This window comes from Carcharodon carcharias, chromosome 6 (genome assembly GCF_017639515.1).
Source record: "Carcharodon carcharias isolate sCarCar2 chromosome 6, sCarCar2.pri, whole genome shotgun sequence".
Taxonomy (NCBI): domain Eukaryota; kingdom Metazoa; phylum Chordata; class Chondrichthyes; order Lamniformes; family Lamnidae; genus Carcharodon; species Carcharodon carcharias.
In genome coordinates this window covers 95,149,088-95,172,599 of record NC_054472.1, presented here as the reverse complement: position 1 = coordinate 95,172,599, position 23,512 = coordinate 95,149,088, and the positions used below count along the sequence as shown (strand labels likewise).

At 40.8% G+C, this 23,512-nt stretch overlaps 1 protein-coding gene across 3 annotated transcripts in view; it reads left to right on the top strand.

The window, feature by feature from the left end:
* chd7 (chromodomain helicase DNA binding protein 7) overlaps positions 1-23,512 on the top strand; it is a 273,969-nt gene that overhangs the window by 8,923 nt on the left and 241,534 nt on the right. For all 3 annotated transcript variants that reach the window (XM_041189422.1, XM_041189420.1, XM_041189421.1), the window contains exon 2: positions 18,895-20,730. In XM_041189422.1, coding sequence (XP_041045356.1) covers positions 19,081-20,730 — 1,650 coding nt within the window. In that variant the 5' untranslated portion in view covers positions 18,895-19,080. The remainder of the gene's footprint in view (positions 1-18,894; positions 20,731-23,512) is intronic.

Below are 23,512 nucleotides of genomic sequence, written 5' to 3'. Positions count from 1 at the left end.
TTTTCTTCCCCGTTATCAACCTTAGCCCAAAGGTGGTGATTTGAACTGGAATATGAATTTTGGCTGCCTTCCTGTGACGGAATTATCCCAGCCTCTCAACAATTTTCAGCCTCATTTGGACATACTGGGACATGGTTCCACAGAGCTTTGTCTGCCATTCAGTACCTTGGTTAATTAGTGATGGCTCGCTTGTGAGCTTAGTGAACATTGGCTATTCAACCATCGGGCAGCACTATAGCTAAGCCTGTTCATGTTTTTGCTTAAAAGTTCCACAGTCCTTGTAGCGCAAAAGCAAGTTAGTGATCAGAATTGGTAACCCTGGCTGATTTTTTTTTTCTTTTTGCACCTTTTATGTACAATGCTTCCAAGGCTGATAGTGTTCTAGTGCATCCACACCCGGATGTCTGTGAGCAAAGCAGATCTGGGCTATATACTGGAATCTTAAGTAACATAGAGGGTGAGAGTTCAGATCTCACCATGGCAAATTGTGGAACTGGATTTAATCTGGTAATTTGTGGCCTGACACCATGAAAGCTGGTGGGTTGTCAAAAAAGCCAAACTGGCTCCCTAATACCCTTCAGGGCAGGGAAACTTAAATGTTCTAAAATGACATAGCAAGCTACTCAGTTTCAAAGGAAATACGACATGAGAGCTTTCCAACACTTTTTCGGGGTAACTAGGGATGGCTAATGTGTTGCCAGTGCCATCCAAATCCTAGAAACCAAATTTTAAAAGATGTCTGTGTGGCTGAGTTCCTTTTGAGCAGTGAATTTATCTTCATTGAAGCTCTAGTCTGTCATTCATTTGTGAAAGTAGGCAATAAATGCTAGTACTTGATTGTGAGAGCATTGTAACTTGATCTGTAGCTCACTCTATCTCTTCCAGGAGGGGTCACTCTACAGCAATTAGCAGAATCCCTGGCTGCATTCTCTTGCTTTTCCTATACAGTACCCCATAGCAATTGTTGGAACAGCTAAATATAACATCTGATGACCGTACTTGTTGACAGCTAACTCATCAGAGAGCAGGGATTGAACTGAGCCTTCCTAGTCTGCATAGTATGACACCCTAGCATAGAGTAGACTGAGTCAGTGAAGGTTGCTATTTGAATTTTATATCAATAAAGACTTAACTCCTGAATTGTGGTCTTTATAGTGTTCCATTATATTTTAATGTAGAAAACAATTTCAGTCGTTCTGTAACACCATTCTTCTGACAATTGCTGGAAATGTAATTTAATGTTGTACTTTGAATGGGATGTCAACAGGTTTTCCAGACTTGACTGCCTTTCCTGTTATCTTTGAATATATTTATGTTATGATATATTAATGTAACATGACTTTCGTCAGAGTGGATCGGAACAGGGACCTATCACCCCTTTCAATTATTTGGACCATGTTGCAACTCTGGCTGCTGTTTCTCATTGCACTTGTGTAGGCATTAAATCTATTAGACTGAACTGTTACAGGAAGCACGCTATCTTCAAGTTGAGAAAGCAGTAAAGTTGCAATAAACTCATCCAGTATGCAGACATTTTTCTGTATAGCCTAGAGTCTTTAATTGTGTATTTAAAATAGTGGTTGTTTTCTGTTGATTGTAGTGCTGCTTTATGAAAGGGGATAACTTGATAACCTCAGGACATCCCAAAGCACTTTACAGCCAATTAAATACTTCTGCAGTTCAATCCCTGTTGTAATGTATGGAAAAGCAGCAGCCACTTTGTGCGCACAGGTTTCACTGACATCATTAAGGTAAATGGCTAGGTAAACAGTGGTAAGTTTAATAATGTTGGTTGAGGGATAAATGTTTACCGGGGTCTGAGAAAAACTTTCGTACTCTTATCGTATCTTTTGCATCTGTTTGAGAGGGCAGATGGGACCTCTGTTTTCATTTGTAAGTTGGCTCCTCTGACAGTGTTGCACTCCGTCAGTATTGCACTGGAGAGCTAGTTTCAATAATGTGCTCAAGTCTCTTGAGTGGGGCATGAATCTATGACCTTCTGACTCGAGAGATCTACCACTGAGCTAAAGCTGACAAGTAGTCCATATTGTAGCAAGAAAATTTCTTTCCCATTGGCGTTTCAGTTTTAGCTTAAAAGGAAATAATCTGTCAGATACCATTAAACTTGGGGCCTTATTTGCCTGTTGAAGTGGATGTAGACGATCCTGTGATACCAGTGCAAAGAAGCACAACTTTTGTCCCTTAACCAGCACATGCAAAAGAGATTGACTAGTCACTTATCTCATTGCTCCTTGCCAACCTTGCTTTGCAAAATTAAAATAGGTTTAATTACCCCCCCAAAAAGGTTTTTTTTTTATTCATTCATGGGATGTGGGCATTACTGGCTAGGCCAGCATTTATAGCCCACCTCTAATTGCTCTTGAGAAGGTGATGGTGAGCTGCCTTCTTGAACCACTGCTGCAGTCCATGTGGTGTAGGCACACCCACAGTGCTGTTAAGGAGAGAGTTCCAGGATTTTGATCTAGCGATTGCACTTCATAAGTAATTCACTGTGATATGCTAAGAACATGAAAGCCATATAAATGACTCATTCCTTTTTTTAAATATTTTTATCCCTCCTATTTGCTGATCAGCTTCTAATTTCCATCCCTTTCTCTTTCCTCCTTTCTTTCACCGCCCCCCCCCCCACCCCCCCCCCTCCCCCCCCCCCCCCCCCCCAACTTTTGCCCGCCCCCCGTCTTTCCCTGGCTTGCCTGCTGCCACCCTCTGCATGCTTTTCCCTGGCTCATTAATTAGCAACCATATTTCAAATAGTATTTCTTTTGTGCCTACCTATTCATTTCAAGTCTGTAAAATGTAGCCATGTCGTTTGTGTATGGATGTTTTTTCATTTTGCAGATTTTTAATATATAGTCCTGTAATGTGTGGGACAGCATCCATGTAGTTACTTAAATGTAATGCAACACATGAGTAAACACATTTCTCCTCTGTTTTACACATGTCAGATTTCATTCTGCGTTTATTTTGGCTCATTCATGGATTGTGGTGGCCCCTGGCAACAGCAGCACGTATTGCCCAACCCAAATTACCCTTGAGTCGATGGTGGTGCGCTGTTCCTGAAGACTGCAATCCATGTGATGATGGTACACCGACAGTGGTGTTGGGGTGGTGGTGTCAAGATTTTGACTGAGCAGTGTTGAAGGAAAGGCCATATGTTTCCAAGAGGAACTTAGAGTTTGTAGTGTTCTTTTGTGCCTACTGTCCTACTGTCCTTGACCTCCTGGATGATAAAAATTGTGGGTTTGAGAGATGTTATCACAGATGCCATTTGTAGATGCTACACACAACAGCCATTGTTGTCCTGTTGGTGGATGGGTTGCCAATCAAGCTAGCTGCTTTATCCTATATGGTGTTGAGCTACTTAAGTGCTGCTGGAGTTGCTGCACTCATCCAGGCAAGTAGAGAGTGTGCCATTATAGAATGGTCACAGCACAGAAAGAGGCCATTTGCCAGTCATGTACATGTTGTTCCCTTATCTTTTCTCCATTTTTTTTCTCTCAGCTGCCTATCTAATTCCCTTTTGAAAGCCATGATTGATTCTGAATCTACAATACTATCAGAAAGTACATTCCAGATCCTAACCACTTGCTGCATAAAAATTTTCCTCATGTTACCGTTGGTTCTTTTGTTAATCACCCACCTTAAATTGGTGTCCTTTGGTTCTTGACCCCCTCTGTCAATGGCACTGTTTCTCTCTACCAACATTATCATCTCTTATCAACTATCCTCCCAGCCTTCTCCAATCTATCCATATCATGAAATCTCTCTTTCTTGGAAGTGTTCTATAAATCTTTTCTACAATGCCTTTCTCTAATGTATTCACATTCTTCCTAAAGTTGTGTCCAGAATTAGACACAGTATTCCTGCTATGGTGAGACCAATGTTTAATGAAGGTTCTTCATTACATATTGCTTTTTTTACTCTCTTCCTTTATTTTTGAAGCCCAGGCTCTTGCATGCCTTTTTAACCACTTCCTCAACCTGCCCTGTCATCCTCAACAATTTGTGCACACCCGTGTCCTTTGGACCTGACTACACACTCAGACTCCCAGGCCACGTGTGTTTTCTGTGGCCAAGGGTAGTTTGTGTTCCACGTGTACGTAGATTGCCCGAGGTTGCAGCTCTTTTTTGATTATTTGAGGGGGCTGCTCCTCAATTTTTGGTTGCCCTTCAGCCCCAGGCTCCTGATCTTTAATCAACTGGTTCAGAGGGGGCTGGGGAGGGAGGAGGATCTCCCCATAAGCCTGCTCCTGGGCCTGGCCAAGGTGGCCATCAACAGGTCCAAGTATCAGGAAGTTGAGGGGGTCATCTAGCCTGACTGGCTGCCCCTCTACCGCAGTTATGTTCACAGCTGGGTGGCCCTGGAGAGGGAGCATGTGGCGTCCACAGGTACACTAGAGGCCATCTGTGATCGGTGGGCATCGTGGAGGCTGGGGTGCATCGTCATCACCACCACCATCCCCCACCACCCCTGGAAATGACATTTTGATTTAATTCTGTAAGTTTCCTTCCACATTTTTGTTTTAGTTACAGTGCCCCACTAGGGGCTGTTACCCCCTCTGATTTATTGATTTTTAGTTTAATTATTGATTTTGTTTCTCTTTAGAGTACCCGTGTCCCTGATCTTTCATCCAAATTATACCCTTTGCTTTGCCTTGTTCTTCCTAACACAACTCTCACTTCTCTGCATTAAATTTCATCTGACATTTCTTCACCCATTCCACCAGCCTGTCTATGTCCCTGCCTGACCTCTGACTTGTGTTTTATAGGTACTTGTAGGCTTTTTAGAGTCAGATGGTGAGACACTGGCTGCAAAGTGCCTAGTCTCTACTGTGGCTACAAGATTAAGTGGTAAATGACATTGATGCCACACATCACCTCAAGCTTGAATGTAGTCTGGCTAATAGTGCATTAGGACATACACTGCTTCATTGTCTGATGAGTTGCAACTGGAAATGAATGCTGTTCAATCATCACCGAGCATCCCTATATCTGACCTAATGGTGAGGGTAGGTAATTGAAACAATTGAAGCTGATTGGGCCAGGACATTACTCTGATGAACTCCTGTAGTGATGCCTTGGGATTCAAATGATTGACCTCTAACAATCATAAACATTTTCCTTTGTGCTAGGGTATGATTCTAGAGAGTGGTGAGTTTTCCCCCGATTCCTGTTGACTTCAGTTTTCTAGGGACCTTTGACAAATTTAGTCAAATGCTGTCTTTGATATCCAGTTACTTTCACTTCATCTCTGGAATGCAACTCTCTTGTCAATGTTTGAATGAAGGCTATAATGAGGTTTGGAACCAAATAGTCCTGGTGGAAGCCAAACTGAACTCCAGTGAGTAAGTGTTATTTGATAGTATTGTTGACAAACTGTTCTGTTTTTTAAATTAATTCATGGGATGTGGGCAACGCTGGCTAGGCCAGCATTTATTACCCATCCCTAATTGAGAAGGTGCTGGTGAGCTGCCTTCTTGAACTGCTGCAGTCCATGTGGTGTAGGTACACCCACAGTGCTGTTAGGGAGGGATTTCCAGATTTTGACCCAGTGACGGTGACAGGAACGGCGATATTTTTCCTAGTCAGGATGGTGAGTGGCTTGGAGGGGACCTTACAGGTGGTGGCGGTCCCATCTATCTGCTGCCCTTATCCTTCTAGATGGTTGCAGTTGTCAGTTTGGAAGGTGTTGTCTAAGGAATGTTGGTGAGTTCCTACAGTGCATCTTGTAGATGGAACACACTGCTGCCACTGTGCGTTGACGGTGGATGGAGTGAATGTTATTGGATGGAGTGCCAGTCAAGCGGGCTGCTTTGTCCTGGCTGGTGTGAAGCTTCTTCAGTGTTGTTGCAGCTACACCCATCCAGGCAAGTGGAGAGTATTCCATCAAACTCCTGACCTAGCCTCTGACCTCTTGTAGCCACAGTTTTTATATGGCGGTCCAGTTCAGTTTCTGGTCATTGGTAACCCCCCCAGGATGTTGATAGTGGGGGATTCAGCAATGGTAATGTCATTGAATATCAACGGTCGCTGGCTAGATTCTCTCTTGTTGGAGATGGTCATTGCCTGGCACTTGAGTGTGGCACAAATGTTACTTTCCACCCAAGCCTGGATATTGTCCAGGTCTTGCTGCATGTGGACATGGACTGCTTCAGTATTTGTGGAGTCACGAATGGTGCTGAACATTGTGCATCATCAGTGAACATCCCCACCTCTGACCTTATGATGGAGTGAAGGTCATTGATGAAGCAGTTGAAGATGGTTGGGCCTAGGGCACTGCTCCGACGAACCTCCACAGTGGTGTCCTGGAACTGAGATGATTGACCTCTAACAACCTCAGCCATCACTTTGAAAATAGGCTGGTGCAATGACAATTAGTCACGTTGTATTTGCCCTGCTTTTCAAGGATACCTTGGAAATTTTCCACTTTGTCAGGTAAATGCCAGTGTTGTAGCTGTATTGGCTTGGCTAGGGGCATGCTTTGTTCTGGAACACTAGATCACCCTCGCAGCCATTCTGGTTTAAGATGGTTAAAATGCATCACCCCTGTCTTGTTGAATTCCATTATTTCGGATGGGGATGTTAGTGCAGCTGCCTCCTTCAGTTTTTTTTTTTAAATTCCCCACCACCATTCACAACTGGATGTGTCAGGACTGAAGAGAATTTGCTCTTTTGGTTATGGGATTGCTTAGTTCTGTCTGTGGTATGTTTTCACTGTTTAGCATGTTTGTAGTCCTGTTTTGGAGCTTCATTGGGTTGGCACTTGATTGTTAGGTACTACTCCCAGCATGTTCTCCTCCAGTGAATCAGATTTGGTCCCTTGGCTTTATGATAATGGTAAAGTAAGGGGATATGCCTGGCCATGTGGTTACAGATTTTGGTGGAATAGAATTCTGCTGCTGATGACATCCATGAGGTGCTGGGGGCCTAGTTTTGAGAATTTTATGACCTTACTCCTCTGTTTCTTCCCAGTGGTGTTTAACGTGGAGGAGTACTGATTCATCAGCTGAGTGAAGGATGATGAATGGTAATTGGCATGGAATTTCCTTGCCCATGTTTAATCTGATGCAATGACACTTGTGGGGTCCAAAGTTATTGATGAGGGCTCCCAAGGCTATTTTCTCTGTGCTGCCACCTCTGCCTCTTTTTCTGATAAGACAGGCACACCCAGGGATGGTGATGGAGTTGTCTTGGATCTTGGCTGTACAGTTTCATTATGTAAGAATCTGATGCCTACTGCTTGATGATCTGTCCAGTTTTGTTCTTTGTCGTAGCAGTTTGGTACAACTAGCCATTTCAGGGGGCCTTTAACAGTCAGCCATAATTCATCTAGTACCACTCCTCTGCCTTTTCCTTTGTAGCCCTGCAAATTTTTCTTTTTCAGATCACGATCCAATTCCCTTTACTTATGTGTCTGCATGGCAAGTTCAGATGATTCTGCAAGACACTGTTTGAAGCCAACCAAATGCATATGCACTCGATCCCAAATTTGTACCTTTGGTAATTGAATTCATAAACATGCCAGGTTATAAATCTTGGATTTATTTTAGAAGTTGTACTGGAGTAGGAGTGATTTTTTTTTAGTACCTTATTTATTGCTGAAAATAGAAACATATTGCCAAAGCTTTTTGTCTTGACTCATTGGGAATAATCAAGCATTCCACATTTCAAATGATTACAACAATTTATACTACACGGTGCTCATTGGTTGGTAAATCAATTCAGATTGGTCAAGGTGTTGCTATAGAGAAGCAATGGGGAGCTATAGGCTCTCCAAGCTCCTGGGTAACTCAAAAAAAAGATGCAAGGCTTGAACATATTCCTTTTGTTTGCAGAGAAATGGGTTCCTGTGTATGGATGTGTATCGCTTCTAGGAAGCGTAAATGAGCAATGTTACAAGCTCGATTGAATATCTTAAATTGGTTATTACTATAGCTATAAAGGTTTTATAAAGCCATTCTACATCTTAAGTGTGGATTTCATATTTTGAGGCCATTGTAGGTTTACACTTTCTGAAAGTGTATATTTTATGAAACCATAGAGTATTTTGATTCTGTGGTGCTTGTGAATACATTAGCATGATGTGCTTACACAGGGACCATTCCAGGTTAGGATGTTGGTTTTGGTTTCAGGCAGTTAGTTTTGGCCTGGCATTGGGAAAAGGTCCTGAATGATGATTGTCTTCGTTGGGGTTATTACCTTACTGGCTAGTGGAGAGGGCCAGGTTGGGCAGTTAGCATTAAGTTTCCTGAGATTAGGATGCTTGATGTTTCCCTCATTGCAGGGAACACTGGGGCTGTGGTAATGTAGCTAGACTAGTAATCCAGTTAACGTTTCGAGTCCGTATCACTTCTTCAGAGCTTATATGTTGACTCTTGGCACAAAATGAGACAAGATATGTGACTATATGTTACCAATTTGCAAATTGGTATTCCCATGCTTCCACTTGCAAAACCCATGAAAATGGTCAGTCAAGTGGTGTTGATTCTATAATACTTGAAGCTACCATTACAATAGGTGCTTGAAATTTATCATGCAAACCCATCAGCCTGAAAGGATCATGCCACTAAATAGTTAGATCCATTTCTATATTTATTGTACCACCTTACATGGATCTGAGCAGTAATGTTGGAGCGATGCCAATTTATGATACTATGTCACAAATTTAACCTAGTTTTTTGTTTATGCTATGAATTTGTTGCCAAATTGATATCACGTATAACAGCATAAGTCAGTTTATTTTTTTTCCAACCTTGCCATTTTTCTTTCCTGTGTTACTATGTCTTTAATTTTATAAATACGAAAGAATGTTTAAAAGCTGTTTGGTGTAGTAACTGAGCTGTTTCTCCAATGTTGCCATTGTGCAAAAGTCAAATCTTAGGAAGAGTTGATCTCAACTATGGGAAATTATATAAAATCTAATTTTTACTCTTATTGTTTTCAAATTGCCTCTCAATTCTTGAATCAGTAACTTGTTGAAAAGGAAATTAATTTGAATTTGATGCACTTGAAATCATTCTAAATACACTATCATAATGTGGAAGACAACTCACCACATTGTGCCTGATTTATTGCTGAACGGGTATTTCCTGAGGACCTGTTTTGGCAATCCTGTCACTTTGGTTCTGCCTTTGAAGAAAGTGAATGATTTCTGATGTGATATTTCATTAATTTACTGATGCATCATTTTAAATATTTCACATCCTAAGTGAAAACTTTATGAAGATGCACTTAAACTTTATCATCATTCAGTTCATGAACCTGTCATGTTACATAAGTCTCTGTGTTAACAGACCAAATATTTCAAGCTATTCCCTTGGTTTTGTAATTAGCCCCTAAATGAAAATGTCTGATTCTGTGTGCAACTATAGGGGATGTTGTCCTTTTACTTCCTGCTATTCTTGTATGCAAGCAGCATTGTTCTTTTAATTCTGAACTCCTTGTCCTGCTTTTGTAAATGGTATCAAAGTTGCACCTAAAGTTAAATGAAATGAGGTAAGCATATGTAGGTGAAGTTTCATGTTGTTAGGAAATTGAGATAGCTTATATTTGTATTTGTGTGTTAGAAATAAGGTATTTCTTTAAGTTTAAGTTCAATTTATATTTTTTTTCTATTTGTGGTTTAAAAGGAGAAATCTGGGATCTAGTTTAGTTTTTGAATGGAGGCAGCAGGTCTAAAGCTCTGTTTGATAACCTGCATTTCTAGTGAGATTTTGACGACTCTTGAAGGAGAGTTGAAGCAAATGAGTATGAAAGAAATGGTGCTGTTGCCTAGTAACAGGGCTCCAGGGAGGGCCCCCCCCCCCCAAACACACACACACACAAAACTAAAAAGCAGCTTGAGTTCAGTTGGAAGCAGTTGCCAGCAGAAGCAAGTTCCTGAAACTAAAGAATAAAGTCCCCAAACCCAGGGGAATGGACCAGGAAATGTCCCAAGAGGACAGTCTAGTCAAAGGACAGGAATCTGGAAGAGGTTTCGTCCTGTGGAAGTGACAGTAAGGAGCAAAGAGGAAGGCTTCAAGCTTAAAGAGACGAAAGCTGCAGGATGCAGATTTAATGCAATATAGACATGCAAAAAGCCTGACGGTCTGTAACTTTACAATGGGCATTTGAGGCAGTGGTGTACTGTTGAGTGTTGTATGGCTGAGTCAGTGAGAAACAGTGTGTGGAAGGACGTTTGAATGCATGTGGCGATCCAGGGAAGAGGAATATCAGAAGGAGAATTCGAAACTCTGGAGATGGACCTTTGCGGAAGGCAAAAGAGAGAAAGCGTAGGTTTGGGAAAAGATTTCTGGGAGGGTGGTGGAGGCGGGTTGCCTCTCTTCCTTTAAAAAGTACCTGGATGAGCACTTGGCATGTCATAACATTCAAGACTATGGGCCAAGTGCTGGTAAATGGGATTAGGCAGGTAGGTCAGGTGTTTCTCACATGTCGGCGCAGACTCGATGGGCCGAAGGGCCTCTTCTGCACTGAGATTCCAAAATGAGTTCTTAGAGAGTGAAGATTGGAAACCCTTGTGTAAAAGACTGAGTTCAGTGAGACTGGTTGGATCGCAGTGTGACAAGTATCTGTGGGCTGGCTCTGTCTGGGGTGGCAAATGTCACTTGGTTTCAGAGTATGGTGTGTCTGACCACAGGGTGCCTATTGGTTTACATGGACTGTTGACTTACTGTGAATATTAGAGAGTATAAGATAGCTTTTGTAACTTGTTATCCTTAGAAATCTGTATATATCTGTTAAGGTATAGTTGTGGATGAAGGAGTATTGTAATATAGTTCATCTTTTCTTATTATTTTACTCTTTTGTTAAAAGTTCATCAGCTGACTGCTGTGACTCTGTTCAGTAGCCACTATCCACGTATGTAAACAAAAAAACAAGCTAGATGCTAACTTTTTTTTGTTGATGGATATTATCAAGCCAGGTGTCCACCCTGAGACCTGGCTTGTCCAGTAGTAACATCATCTGGGATCATAACAATATAATGAGAGTACAACAAGGCAAGAAAAATACATTTAGCCTCAAGGGGAGCACATTGCATGTACTGCTCAGTCTCGTGTTCCTCTCAGCAGAAGAAAGTACTTAAACCTTGATCTAAGCTTTTATCTTGCAGACAAAATAATTTTTATCTTAAATTGAACTTTTTTAATACCTTCAACTTCTTAATGCAGTATGCTTTTTTAAAGACATCTTAGACAAAAGAACTTGCCCTGATCCTAAGTCTGTGATTTTAAAGTTCCCATCCTCCTGTCTAAATCACTCATGGTTTCATTGCTCCTTATCTTTGTAAACTTCACCACCCCTAAACCTCCCCCTAAAAGCCCATACTTTCAGTTATACTGATTATGACCTCTTGTGCATCTTCCTTTCCCAAGCATTGACGGCTGTTCTTTGGTCACCTGGGTGCTATGTTATGGAATTCCCTCCCTGCACCTCTCATTATCTTTAATTCTTACTCCTTTAAGACCCATATTTTTGACCAAGCTTTTAATTACCTTTCTCAATACCTTTTTTAATAATTAGTATGAAGTGCCTTGGAACATTTTTCTTCGTTATAGTGCTATGTTAAATGCAAGTTGTTGTGTTTGCATAATCTATTAGTGTATGAGGGAACACTGCTTTGTAATGCAGAACTGTTGCAGTGTATACTTGAATCTGCATAGGAAATATACACTAAGTTAGACTGCAATTATTTTTTTCAAATGAAAAGGATGGCAAACTAATATGGAAACTTATACGTATTCACACTGGCCATAGAAGCAGTACAATCAGTGGTGAATTGATTGACAGTAAAGGTGTGTTGGGTGAGGGAGAAAGAAGCAGCAATTGGAGGAGAAAAATGTACTCTTGGGCTCTATGATGCACTTGTTGCTCTTTGGATAAATAACATGCTTTTAGTGATAATAGCTATTAGTTTGTAAAATATAGATTAAAACAGAGCATAAGGAATTACAGTGTTTCCATTATCCTTAAAATTGTGCAATACTTGAAAACTGTTGGGGTGAGGCTGTTAGCATTTTTGTTTAAGCATGGTTTTTCTGCCAGCAGGATCAGTTGGTGAACCAAAGCTGGCCAGTTGATTCTACCTGATCACAGCTTCTTGTAGCAATCTGCAACTCCAGCCACAGAACCTGTGAGAACACAGAACCTGAGAGAGACACTGCCTAAAATGTTCCCTCAATACCAACTATGGGCCTCCAGTTATCTGGTCATTAAGCTCCCAATGCTGATTGCAATGGCTGCTGATTTTTAAACGCAGCTTAGAGTCTGCCTGTTTAAGCAAATTCCTGAAGTGGTGAGGTATCCATTTAAACAAACAGGCTCACTTGAATTTAATGTTTACAGCTTGACTACATTGTGTGATTGCTGAGCTTGAGTGTATGAGTTCTTTAGTTCTCACCTTGGTATCTGGAAGATGGTAATTGGTTTTGGGGCAACATTTTTGGCTGGCTTTCTCAGGTTTACAGCAAATCTAGTAACTGGAGTTGTAGCTGGGTATCTGGAGGAGCTTGGAGCTGATGATCAGCTGGTGCAGTCTGTACCTGTTGTGATGAGTACTTCAGAAAACCTGAGTGGTAAGGAAAGGAGAGCATGCAGCGTTGTATAATTTGACTAGCTGCTGAGTTATCACCTAATAATTCCCTCTTATATACCTGCATTCATTTCACTTTCAAAAGAACATAAGTTGGCCATTCAGCCTTACAGGCCTGTTCTGCCATTCAATTAGATAATAACTGATCAGTCTTTTAACAGCTTTTACTTGTCTTGTTCCCATATCCCTTAATACCCTAGCCTAACAAAAGTCTTATTTCAGTTTGAAACTTTCATTGGATTAGCCTTAACAGCTTTTTTGGTAGGAGAATTCCAGATTTCCATTAACCTTTACATGAAGAAGTGCTTCCTGACATAACTTCGGAGCAGCTGAGCTCTAATTTTAGGGTTACGCCCATTTTTCTGGATTCGTCCACCAGAGGAAATATTTTCTCTCTACCTTTATAAAATCCTTTAATTATCTCATAAACCTTAATTAGATCATATCTTATTCTTCTATACCCAAGGCACCTGTCCTCAATTTAACTTTTTTAGCACCGCTACCTTTCTGATGAAACTACATTGCACCAGCTCCAAGGCCATTATATTCTCCTTTAGGTGCAATACCTCGAGCTGGATGCAGGATCCCAAATGTTATCTAACCAGAGCTTTATATAACTAGCAAAACTTCCAGCTCCTTTGAGATGAAGACTAACAACATAGCATTTACCTTTTAAATTTCTTTTGTTATCTGCCCATTAATTTTTAGTGACTTCTGCTCTTCCAATTTCTAGCTTCCCACCATTTAGGAAGTACAATGATCTATTTTTTTGTTGAGTCTAGTGTGGGTGACCTTGCACTTCCTTGTGTTGAACTCATCTGCCACAGTTTTATAAGCTCCCTTAAAGAATTAATGTTATAACTTTCCATGTTTAAATGTAGGTTTGTCATCCCATTTACCAAAAATGCTTCTCAAGATTTTAATTGTATTTTGTGATTTCCAGTTAGGTAGGTTTTTTGGGTGTGCATATTTATAAGAAGCAGTATAGTTTCTCAATTTTAAACTCGCTTTTAGATTCTCTTGTGCTTCCTCTACCTTTCCTCATTTAAAAAAAATGTCAAGCTTACCACGAATACATTATTCTCACAGTCCCACCATTACCTGAACACTGACATGTGTTGTTAACATTATCTGGTTCACTTTGATAAGGTAAGCTGAAAATGACACCTTCATTGACTTTGGCTCAAAAAAGGCATTTTGAGACTTCTGAACAGAAAAATATATTAGAAAAACTAAAATCAATCTTGAACTGTTAATAGAACATGGCCAAGATAATTCTGTTAATTAGATGGACCATTGCTGGGTGACTCAAGTAAAATTATGGATGCTTACTACGGCACGAGAGATCAGTTGAACACACATTTGGCACCTATTTTTAACTGTTGAGTCTTGCCCTTGTGTAGTAGGTAAAAGTAAAACTCATGGATTGCTCGCATATCAAGTGAAATGGTGCAGGCTAATTTTAAGGGCAATTTGAAGGAAATTGATTATTAGTGATGCCCTAGTAAAAGTTTTGAGTAATTGAGAGAACTAGGGAAATTTCAGACGATTGGAGGATGACACTTATGCACATTTTTGAAAAAGCATTGACATTACAACCAGGTAACTGTGGGGCAGTGAGTTTTCCCTTGGGGAGCTTAATAGAGAGCTAGGGTTGTTAGTTAGGTAACTAGAGATGTTATTAACCATCACGCAGAAGAGTCTGACTTGATGTAGGGCCATCAACTCAGAATGAATGTTAGTAAGTTTTATTTTTCTCAGAGAAATGGCCTGTGCTAGTGAGGATTAATGTCTCACAGACTTTATGAAGCTGTTAAAAGCACGTTTTTAGAAAACTAGAGTAACACCACAAAGATTTTGGATAGTTAATACTCTGGACCTTGCTCAATTTCCATATGATATAAGAACAGTCATACTGACTCAATATGTTAACTCTTTCCCTCTCCACAGATGCTGCCAGACCTGCTGAGTTTTTCCAGCATTTTGTTTTTATTTCAGATTTCCAGCATCTGCAGTATTTTGCTTTTCCTTATGATATGTTTCCTGAATTGGCTTATGGGATGTTGGGTGGGGGCTGTGGTGATGATGTAGTGATTGCGAAGAAAGAAAACGTAGGGACATAGGTATGAATTCAGATATCTGACATGACTTTTCTCCCCCTGACTATGTAACATACCTAGCTGATGAAAGGATGTATGATCCTATCACTATGAAAGAAGAGGGGAAGGATCTAACGTTCATTGACAGGAAATAACCTGGAACTTTAGTTGAAACTTATGGTCATATGTATCCATTTACATAGAACTTACTATCGGCTTTTCTTTATGTTGTTATATCTAAGTGACTCAGGTATCAACACTTCCCCATCTTTTGTAGAGAATTTGGTAGTAGGAAAGCTCAGCCAAGTAGAAGTTTATATACATACTAGTTTTTGCATGAATTTCTTTCATATTTGAGGATTATTTGCAACTTAGTTGTAATGGCTAGTTGTATATAAATAGGTTACTTAGTTTATTTGAGTTTAAATATGTTCACCCTTGACCCCTAAATTGGCCTGGGTCAAATGTGTGCATATTAAAAGTTTATCAGAGTGATACGTGTCTAATGTAAATGCAGAATGGAGGCTGCATGCGTCGAACTGGTAATTTAACTTGTCCTGTTTGACCTGAATCTGGGCAACTCTACGTATAAATCATGGAAGCACACTTAGTTCAAGCTATTCTACCCATAAATGTAATCTTTACAAGGCCTGTGTTAGAAATTGAATTCAGGATATAACAAACATTGCACCATGCAGTGATCTTGCAATGCAGTCAGAAATTGGCTTCTAACGCCTATATAAATGCAAGTTCTTTCTTTATGTCAGTCAGTTGTGAACATAGCACAAACTGTGTTTGTGTTGTAATCTGGTATAATATTCTTTCTTGAATTGCGTTATGGCAATTAAAATTATTTTTGGTGTTCCACTTGAGCTTGAAACTTGTGAAATGCTCAGACTAAAAATGAAAAGAATTGGTTAAGTGATATAACTGACTTTTAAATTGACAATTCAGTAACTCCTGAATATTTCCATAGTTTGTAAGGGGTACTGATGTTTTATCTCATTATTTTAAAGCACACAAAGTAATCCTCATTGATTTTAGTGAGATAGTTTCAAGGGAATTTTTTATGGTAGGTGGGTATGTTATGTATTGTGAATGAGCAAATGTTGTACTTTTTTTAGAACACCTTTTTATATTTTACAGTAACTTGTTGGGTTCAAGTTAAAAGTAGAAATTGGGCAAGGATTTAGGTTTCCATAAGAGCCCTTGTTTCTGGGGTTGTTGAATAGGTTTCCTTATGATGGAAACTGAGGCCTATGGTAGTATGAGTAATAGGAGGAGGGGTTGAGGGTGTTGAATAGAATGCAGCTGTACAAATTCCAGAAGCAGGCCAGTACTTTTAGCGTATAAGTGTAATTTCTGGCCTAGGCAACATCCTTGTATTCAATTTAGTTTTGAAGTAGATTATATATAATTAATGTTCTTGATTAATTGCAGTATAGTATTGACAGAAAGAGGCAGCTATGCATATGTGTAACAGCTAGAGCCCCGTGCAAAACTCTCTGGCTTACTGTTGTGACCTTTGCCCATTTATATCCTGTGGCACTCAGCCTGTCTTTGTACTGCAGTTTATTCATGATGGATAAGTTGCCCCCAATCTCTCACACTATGCTGTGCTACGAAAGAGGAACAGATAAATTATTTTCGGCTGTAGTCAGTGGCTGGAGAGGGAAGGAAAAGGAATGTAATAGTGACTGTGAGGAAAGCCTATTTGAGTATGGGGCCCTTTGGCATTATGGGGACAATCAGTAATTAAACAACCCATTCACATTGATGCGCTGGTTCAAGCTTCTTGAAATCTTTTTAGTACAAAATAGTGAAAGAAATGACCGGATTTGTTAAATCAGTGACTGGATGAACTATGAAGGAAAATGTACATTAATACTAATCTGTGGTTATATTTTTTCCTGTTCCTCAGCATGTAGCCATTGGGTCCCACCCCTTCATCTTCTGTTAATTTAGTCTCTGCTTTAAAAGCAGATGTAATTGTTTGGAGATCACTTGATGCAGTATTGTCACAAGGATATTGGTAGGGAAATTACCTTCCCTTCACCCTTTCATCTGTCCACTTTGTATTAGACTGAGATAGTAAAATACAGTAAGTTCTTTTTTACCAGCTCACTTGGGGAATGGGTGGTGCTGGTTAGTCAAAAATGTCAGTTAACAGGGAGTTACACTACTCTGGACCCAAGACGAGATGCGGTATATCTTCAGACACAATAACTAAAACTGACTCAATAATTGAATGATTTCAATGAAAAGCCTAAGAACAACTTTTGCAGATTTCCAATCTACTGTTACTAGTTTTTTTTATTTAAGCTTGCATTATCTGAACACCGAAAGCCTTTTTAAAAAAACATTGAGTCAGAAATTCTGGTCATTAGTGAATTCCAGTTGATAGAGTGCTGGATAACACACAGTTTGCTGTGATATGTTGTGTTCAGATTATTTGCTTAGTATAAAGAAAAAGGTAAAATGAGGCTTTGCTTTTAGTTGTTTCTTCTCCATCCTTTTTAGACAGGAGAGCTTGCAGAAAAATGTGTTGTTTCTAAATTTGTACGCTTTTCTATGTGAAAACATCCCTTCCCTCCAGTGCAAGTGATTAAGGATCATTGCACTTCAATAAAAAAATAGGTCAGTAGGAGCAGATGGCTCTGAAGCTGCTTTGCTTCATGCTGTGTAATTGTACTTGTGAATGTCATAGCTGACCATGATGCCCTGAAATGGTGTTGAGTAATGTAGAGTGTCAAACTGAGAGATGCTGATGCTCTTTGTTCAAACTAGTGGTAAAATAGTTTTGGTTGATAAATATTCTGTTTTTTTATGCTTACTGATTAGAAAGGGAAACATAAGTGGGTGGGCTGGGTGGATAGAAAACATTTAACTCTTGCCCAAGAAATGATGTCCATTTCAGATTCATTGAACTAGAGGTACTACTTGGTCCTGATGAGATTTAGAATGTCTCTGTAAAACAAAGATAAAAGGAGTAATCAGATCGCAATGTCCTTCGATCTTTTCCCCTTGTAATGTTTTGTGGGTACTGTTGCGATAGTTCTAACTTTTTGGAGGTTGGGATGCCCTACTAAATGGTCATCCTGCTGTTTAGCTTTGTCTGAATGGTGAAAGAATAATCTGCCAGACACTCCAGCTGGAATACGCACTTAGTCACAAATGGAGCTTGTTACATCACTGGTAATCTGTTTGCCTCAGGGTGAGTGATGAACCCTGTGGCTGTGCTTCCTTTGTCAGATCATTTCGAAAATGTGGCCTGGAATATGTAAATCCATTGTTTTGGCTACTCATTCATTTCTGGCAAGTGGATGGAAGGGTGAAAAGACTGATTTCTGTACACTTGTTGGACAATAGCTTAAAGTTATATCAATTATATTATGAATCTGTACTATAAAGATTTGTACTATAAAGTTATCAGTAATATTGTGAATCTAATTGCAGTGTTAGCAGCAGTTGAGTTTGGAAAAATGCCTGTTCAATTATCAATAAATCTAAAGATTGATCTAAGGATGTAACTCAATCAATACCTTGTGTACAATTAACATAAAGGTTAGAGTTTTACTTTCTGTTGTGAGCTTTGCATTTACCAGCCTTTGCTACTGTTTAAGGCATACTAGTTCTGTGAACTATTTTCTATAAAACACCTCTGTGCACTGTAGTTGAATTTTGTCATCTATGTACAGTAATTCTGCTTGAATATCTGATTATGTTGCTTTTAGAAATGAGGTTAGGAACGCAGTGGAAGAGGTTGGTACATATACTCGGCCTTACTATAGCAGATGGAGTGCTCTGCTGTATTCATACAGCTGCTTGCCTGGTGTGTTGGCAGCTGCTGTGGCTGCAGTTTGTGTTCTTTTGTTCTTTTGCAACCAGGAATGTAGAATTGAGGAGTGTAATGAAGAATGAATTAAAGGGTCAGGTTAGTGCTTGCACTGGTTATGAATAATATATTGTGTAGGATACTCTTGGTACAAACTAAGCAAAAGACTGAGAATATGTTTCTATATCTTACAGTTTTAACTTTTTTAACTTCCTAGAAAGCTGAGCACCTCTTTGTGGCAGTCAATATAGAGGGAAGGGAACATTTTAATGTGATCTTATTGATTGTCTTTGTGTGTGTTACATTCATTCCATTTGTCCTCAATTTTATTTATTTTCATTTTCTCCCTAGGACCTCTATCCAGACTTTGCCTGACACTGAATTGTCCAAAAGAATTAAGGAAATGTGGAGTGACATGCAGGAGATTAGTCATAGGATTTAAGGCTTTGAGGACGTACACATCGAAGGGAAGCGGTGAGGTGAAGCACAGAATAGTTCACTTTTTGTGCCACTAGGAGAGCTGTGAGCACAAGGAAGATGGCAGATCCTGGTATGCTGAGTTTGTTTGGTGATGATGGGAACATTTTCAGTGAAGGGCTTGAAGGCCTTGGAGAATGCGGTTTTTCCGAGAATCCAGTGAATGCTCTTGGGCAACAACTACCCATGGATCAAGGATTTGGCTCCATGCAGTCTCCCCTCCATCATCCCCCACCCACGCAGACGCAAACTAAGCTGGCTCATTATGATCATTTTGGTCCGTTTGAACAACAGAAAATACATCTGGTAGATCAGCCTAATCGAATGATTGGTAATACTCCTGGGAATGGCCTGGCATCACCTCACTCACAGTACCACAATCCCTCAGTTCCACCAGTCCCTCACAGTGGTGCTCAGATGGGAGTGTACCCTACTATGCAGAATGAAAGATGTGGACAGCAATTTGTAGACAGCAGCTCCATGTGGGGACCGCGTGCTGTCCAGGTGCCAGACCAGACCCGACCTACCTTCCAGCAACAGCAGCAACCACAGCCACCACCTCAAGGGCAAGGGCATGCTCAGCATTTGCAACAGATGGGGAATTACCTGACACGTAGTGATTACTCATTGCAACAGCACAACCAGCCACAGCAACAGAGGGTGAACCAATTCACTCAGAGTCAAGAGGCCCTCAGTCAAGGCAATCCTTTCATGGGGACTTCAGGACCAGGCCACTTATCTCACATGCCTCAGCAAACCCCCAACATGGGCCCTTCCTTACGTCACACTCCAACCCAGCAGTACCATCCCCACCCCCCTCCCCCCAATTCTCTCCATGGAGATTCCATTGCTCACAGTCCTAGATTTTCTCCTAATCCTTCTCAACAAGCCAGTAGCAGGCAACAAAATTTAAACTTTAGTTCACGTAGCCAAGCAGTACCTTCACAATCTGTAAGTAGCTCAGGGCAGTATTCGCAATATCCTTATAGTAACATTAATCAGGGATTAGTTAACAGTAATACAGGGATAAATCAAAACCTAGGCCTTAATAATAACCCATCTGTGAACCAGTCAATACCCCGCTATCCAAATACTGTGGGATTCCCAGCTGGCACCAGCCAAGGACTAATGCACCAGCAGCCTATACATCCGGGTGGCCCACTTAACCAAATTAATGCACAAACTATGCACCCCACACAGTCTCAGGGAACTTATGCTTCTCCACCTCCAATGTCACCTATGAAAGCTATGAGTAACCCAGCAGGCACCCCTCCACCACAGGTTAGGCCTGGCAGTGCTGGAATGCAGCTGGAGGTTGGAAGCTATTCAAGCATGCCCCTGCCTCAACAGCCACATCAGTCCCCGGGTGCCATGGGACTTGGACAGAGGAGCATTGGTCCCAGAAGCATGCAGACACAACAATACATGAGCCCTTCTGTACCAAGGGATATTGGCAGCCTTCCAAGACCAGTCAGTGCACTGGGTCCCAGTGGGAATCATGCCGATCAGGTGATGCAGGAACGTCTAATGTCTGGTCAGCAGCACCCAAATCAGCCTTTTCAGCCTCAGTTGCCAACTTGTCCACCTGTGAAACAGCACCCAACAGTGCATCATCAAACTTCTCCTACATCTCATCAACATCAGCCATGGGTACAGTCACAGCATTCTTCACCTAAGGCCACATTGCAACAAGTGCCTGCCCAACATCAGGTGAGTAATGTATCTGAATTATGGCAAAATATAATTGCAGCCTGAGTATCCAAAATGTGTTTAGTTGCTGCATGTTAATGGCTGTTAAAGTATAAAAAGTTATTACATTATGCATTGTGAATTGTTCAGCATGGCAATTATTGTGAATCAACTCATGTTGCTTGAGATTTTATTTTTTTAAATAACATGCAGCTTGGCACTAATGTTTTAGGCAAGCTTGAAGAAAAGTAATTGAAATGGAGATCACTTTCAGCATCCAAATCTCAAGATAGATTATTTGAATACATTTAATATTCTGGATTAAATGTTCCAATTAACAGGATAGGTGAAGACACTGCAGCTATGCTTGAAACGGTATTAAACTATACTGTAGAGTCATACGGACTCGAAACGTTAACTGTGTTCCTCTCTGCAGATGCTGCCAGCCCTGCTGAGTTTTTCCAGGTATTTTTATTTTTGTTTTGGATTTCCAGCATCTGCAGTTTTTTTGCCTTTATATTAAACTATACTGTTTGCCTGTGGTTATATTTATGCCTTCAATATTGCTTATATCCTTTTTGTGCTATGAAGTTAAGTGAACATTTTTGTATTCAAAATTGAAACCGTCCATAAATGCTGCTTTTTGTGACTTGTTCTTGACTCCTTTTTTTCTACCCTGCAAACTTCCAGCTTTTCCTCCATTGAGCAGCCCATTCCAAAAGCAGCAAGACCTGGACAATACCCAGGCTTGGGCTGACAAGTGGCAAGTAACATTCATGCCACACAAGTGCCAGGCAATGACCATCTCCAACAAGAGAGAATCCAACCATCGACCCTTGATGTTCAATGGCATTGCCATCCCCCACTATCAACATCCTGGGGATCACCATTGACCAGAAACTGAACTGGACTAGCCATATAAATACTGTGGCTAGAAGAGCAGGCCAGATGCTAGGAATCCTGCGATGAGTAACTCGCCTCCTGACTCCCCAAAGCGTGGCCACCATCTTCAGGGCACAAGTCAGGAGTGTGATGACTTGCCTGGATGAGTGCAACTCCCACAACACTCAAGAAGCTTGACACCATCCAGGACAGAGCAGTCTGCTTGATTGGCACCACATCCACAAACATTCACTCCCTCCACCACCACACAGCAGCAGCAGTGTGTACCATCTACAAGATGCACTGCAGGAACTCACCAAGGCTGCTTAGACAGCACCTTCCAAACACTGGACAACTACCATCTAGAAGGTCAAGGGCGGCAGACAGATGGGAACACCAACACCTGGAAGTTCCCCTCCAAGTCACTCACCATCCTGACTTGGAAATATATCGCTTCCCTGTTGCTGGGTCAAAATCCTGGAGCTCCCTTCCTAATAGCACTGGAGGTGTACCTACATCATATGGATTGCAGCGGTTCAAGAAAGCATCTTACCACCACCTCAAGGGCAACTAGGGATGGGCAGTAAATGCTGGCTCAGCTAGTGAAGCCACTTCCCATTAATGAATTTTTTTTTAAAAAAAAGAGCTTAGCCTTCACGCACCCAATTTTTTCCATCTGACCGAGAAGCCTGCTGTTTGCTCCTTCAACTCCCTTCCTGTCCCAGCTCCTGACTGCACACCATGTCCTCCGCTTCATGCTAAACCGTATCTTCAGCACCTGTTCATGTTTCCTTCAAACTTTTTATCTTTTCTTCTTCAAGAAATCTGCACTCAACATATTAACGATCTCCAACCTTCCCTTTCTATCTAAACCCCATCGTTGCTTCATGACTGTGGTCCAATGAATGCTTGTTCAAGGGTCTTCAAAACTGGCAACTGAATCACCCACATTACGAAGGCTACACTGGTCAAAATCACAAATGACATTCTATGTACATTACTGGATGAGCAGAAATTTCCTCCAGTTAAATAATTGTAAGTCTGAAGCAATTGTTTTTGCACCCCACTCCAAGTTCTGTTCCCTAAATACAGGCTCCGTCCCTCTTCCTGGTAGCAGTCTGAGATTAAGACAATCTGTTGCAACCTTGGTGTCCCACAATCCTGAGATGAACTTCTGACCTCACTGAATAGTGGGGGCAAGGAATCAAATTTAGGAAGATGTGGTAAACCAAAGAGTGGAGATCAGGCAAGAGAGACAGGTATTAACAGGAAATGATAAACAGACTGTGACAGGAAGGGACAGAGAGTACAAATCTAACAGTAAATCAGATAAGGCTAGATGCCATAAAAAATAATAAAAGGACAAAAACTAAAGGCTCTGTATCTAAGCGCACATAGCATTCGAAACAAAACTGATGAATTGATAGCACAAATTGAAATAAATAAGTATGATCTGATAGCCATTACAGAGACATGGCTACAGGACAACACAGATTGAGACCTGAATATTGAAGGGTATGTGTCGTTTAGGAAGGACAGGAAGTTAAGAAAAAGTGAAGGGATGGCTCTGTTAATTAATGATGATATTAGCATATTAGAGAGGGATGACCCAAGTTCAGGCAACCAGGATGTAGAAGCAGTTTGAGTTGAGATGAGGAATGATAAAGGCATGCATTCGCCCTTGGAGTGGTGTACAGGCCCCCTAATTGTACCTGCACCGTAGGACAGAGTATAAAAGAAGAACTAAGAGCTTCCCAGAAAGGTACAGCAGTAATCATAGATAATTTTAATGTGCGGGTAGACTGGAAAAAACAGATGGGCAAAGGTAGCGTAGATGAGTTCATATGTTTTTGAGATAGTTTCTTAGAACACATTCTGGAGCCAACCAGAGGGCAGGCTATACTAGAACTGGTATTGTGCA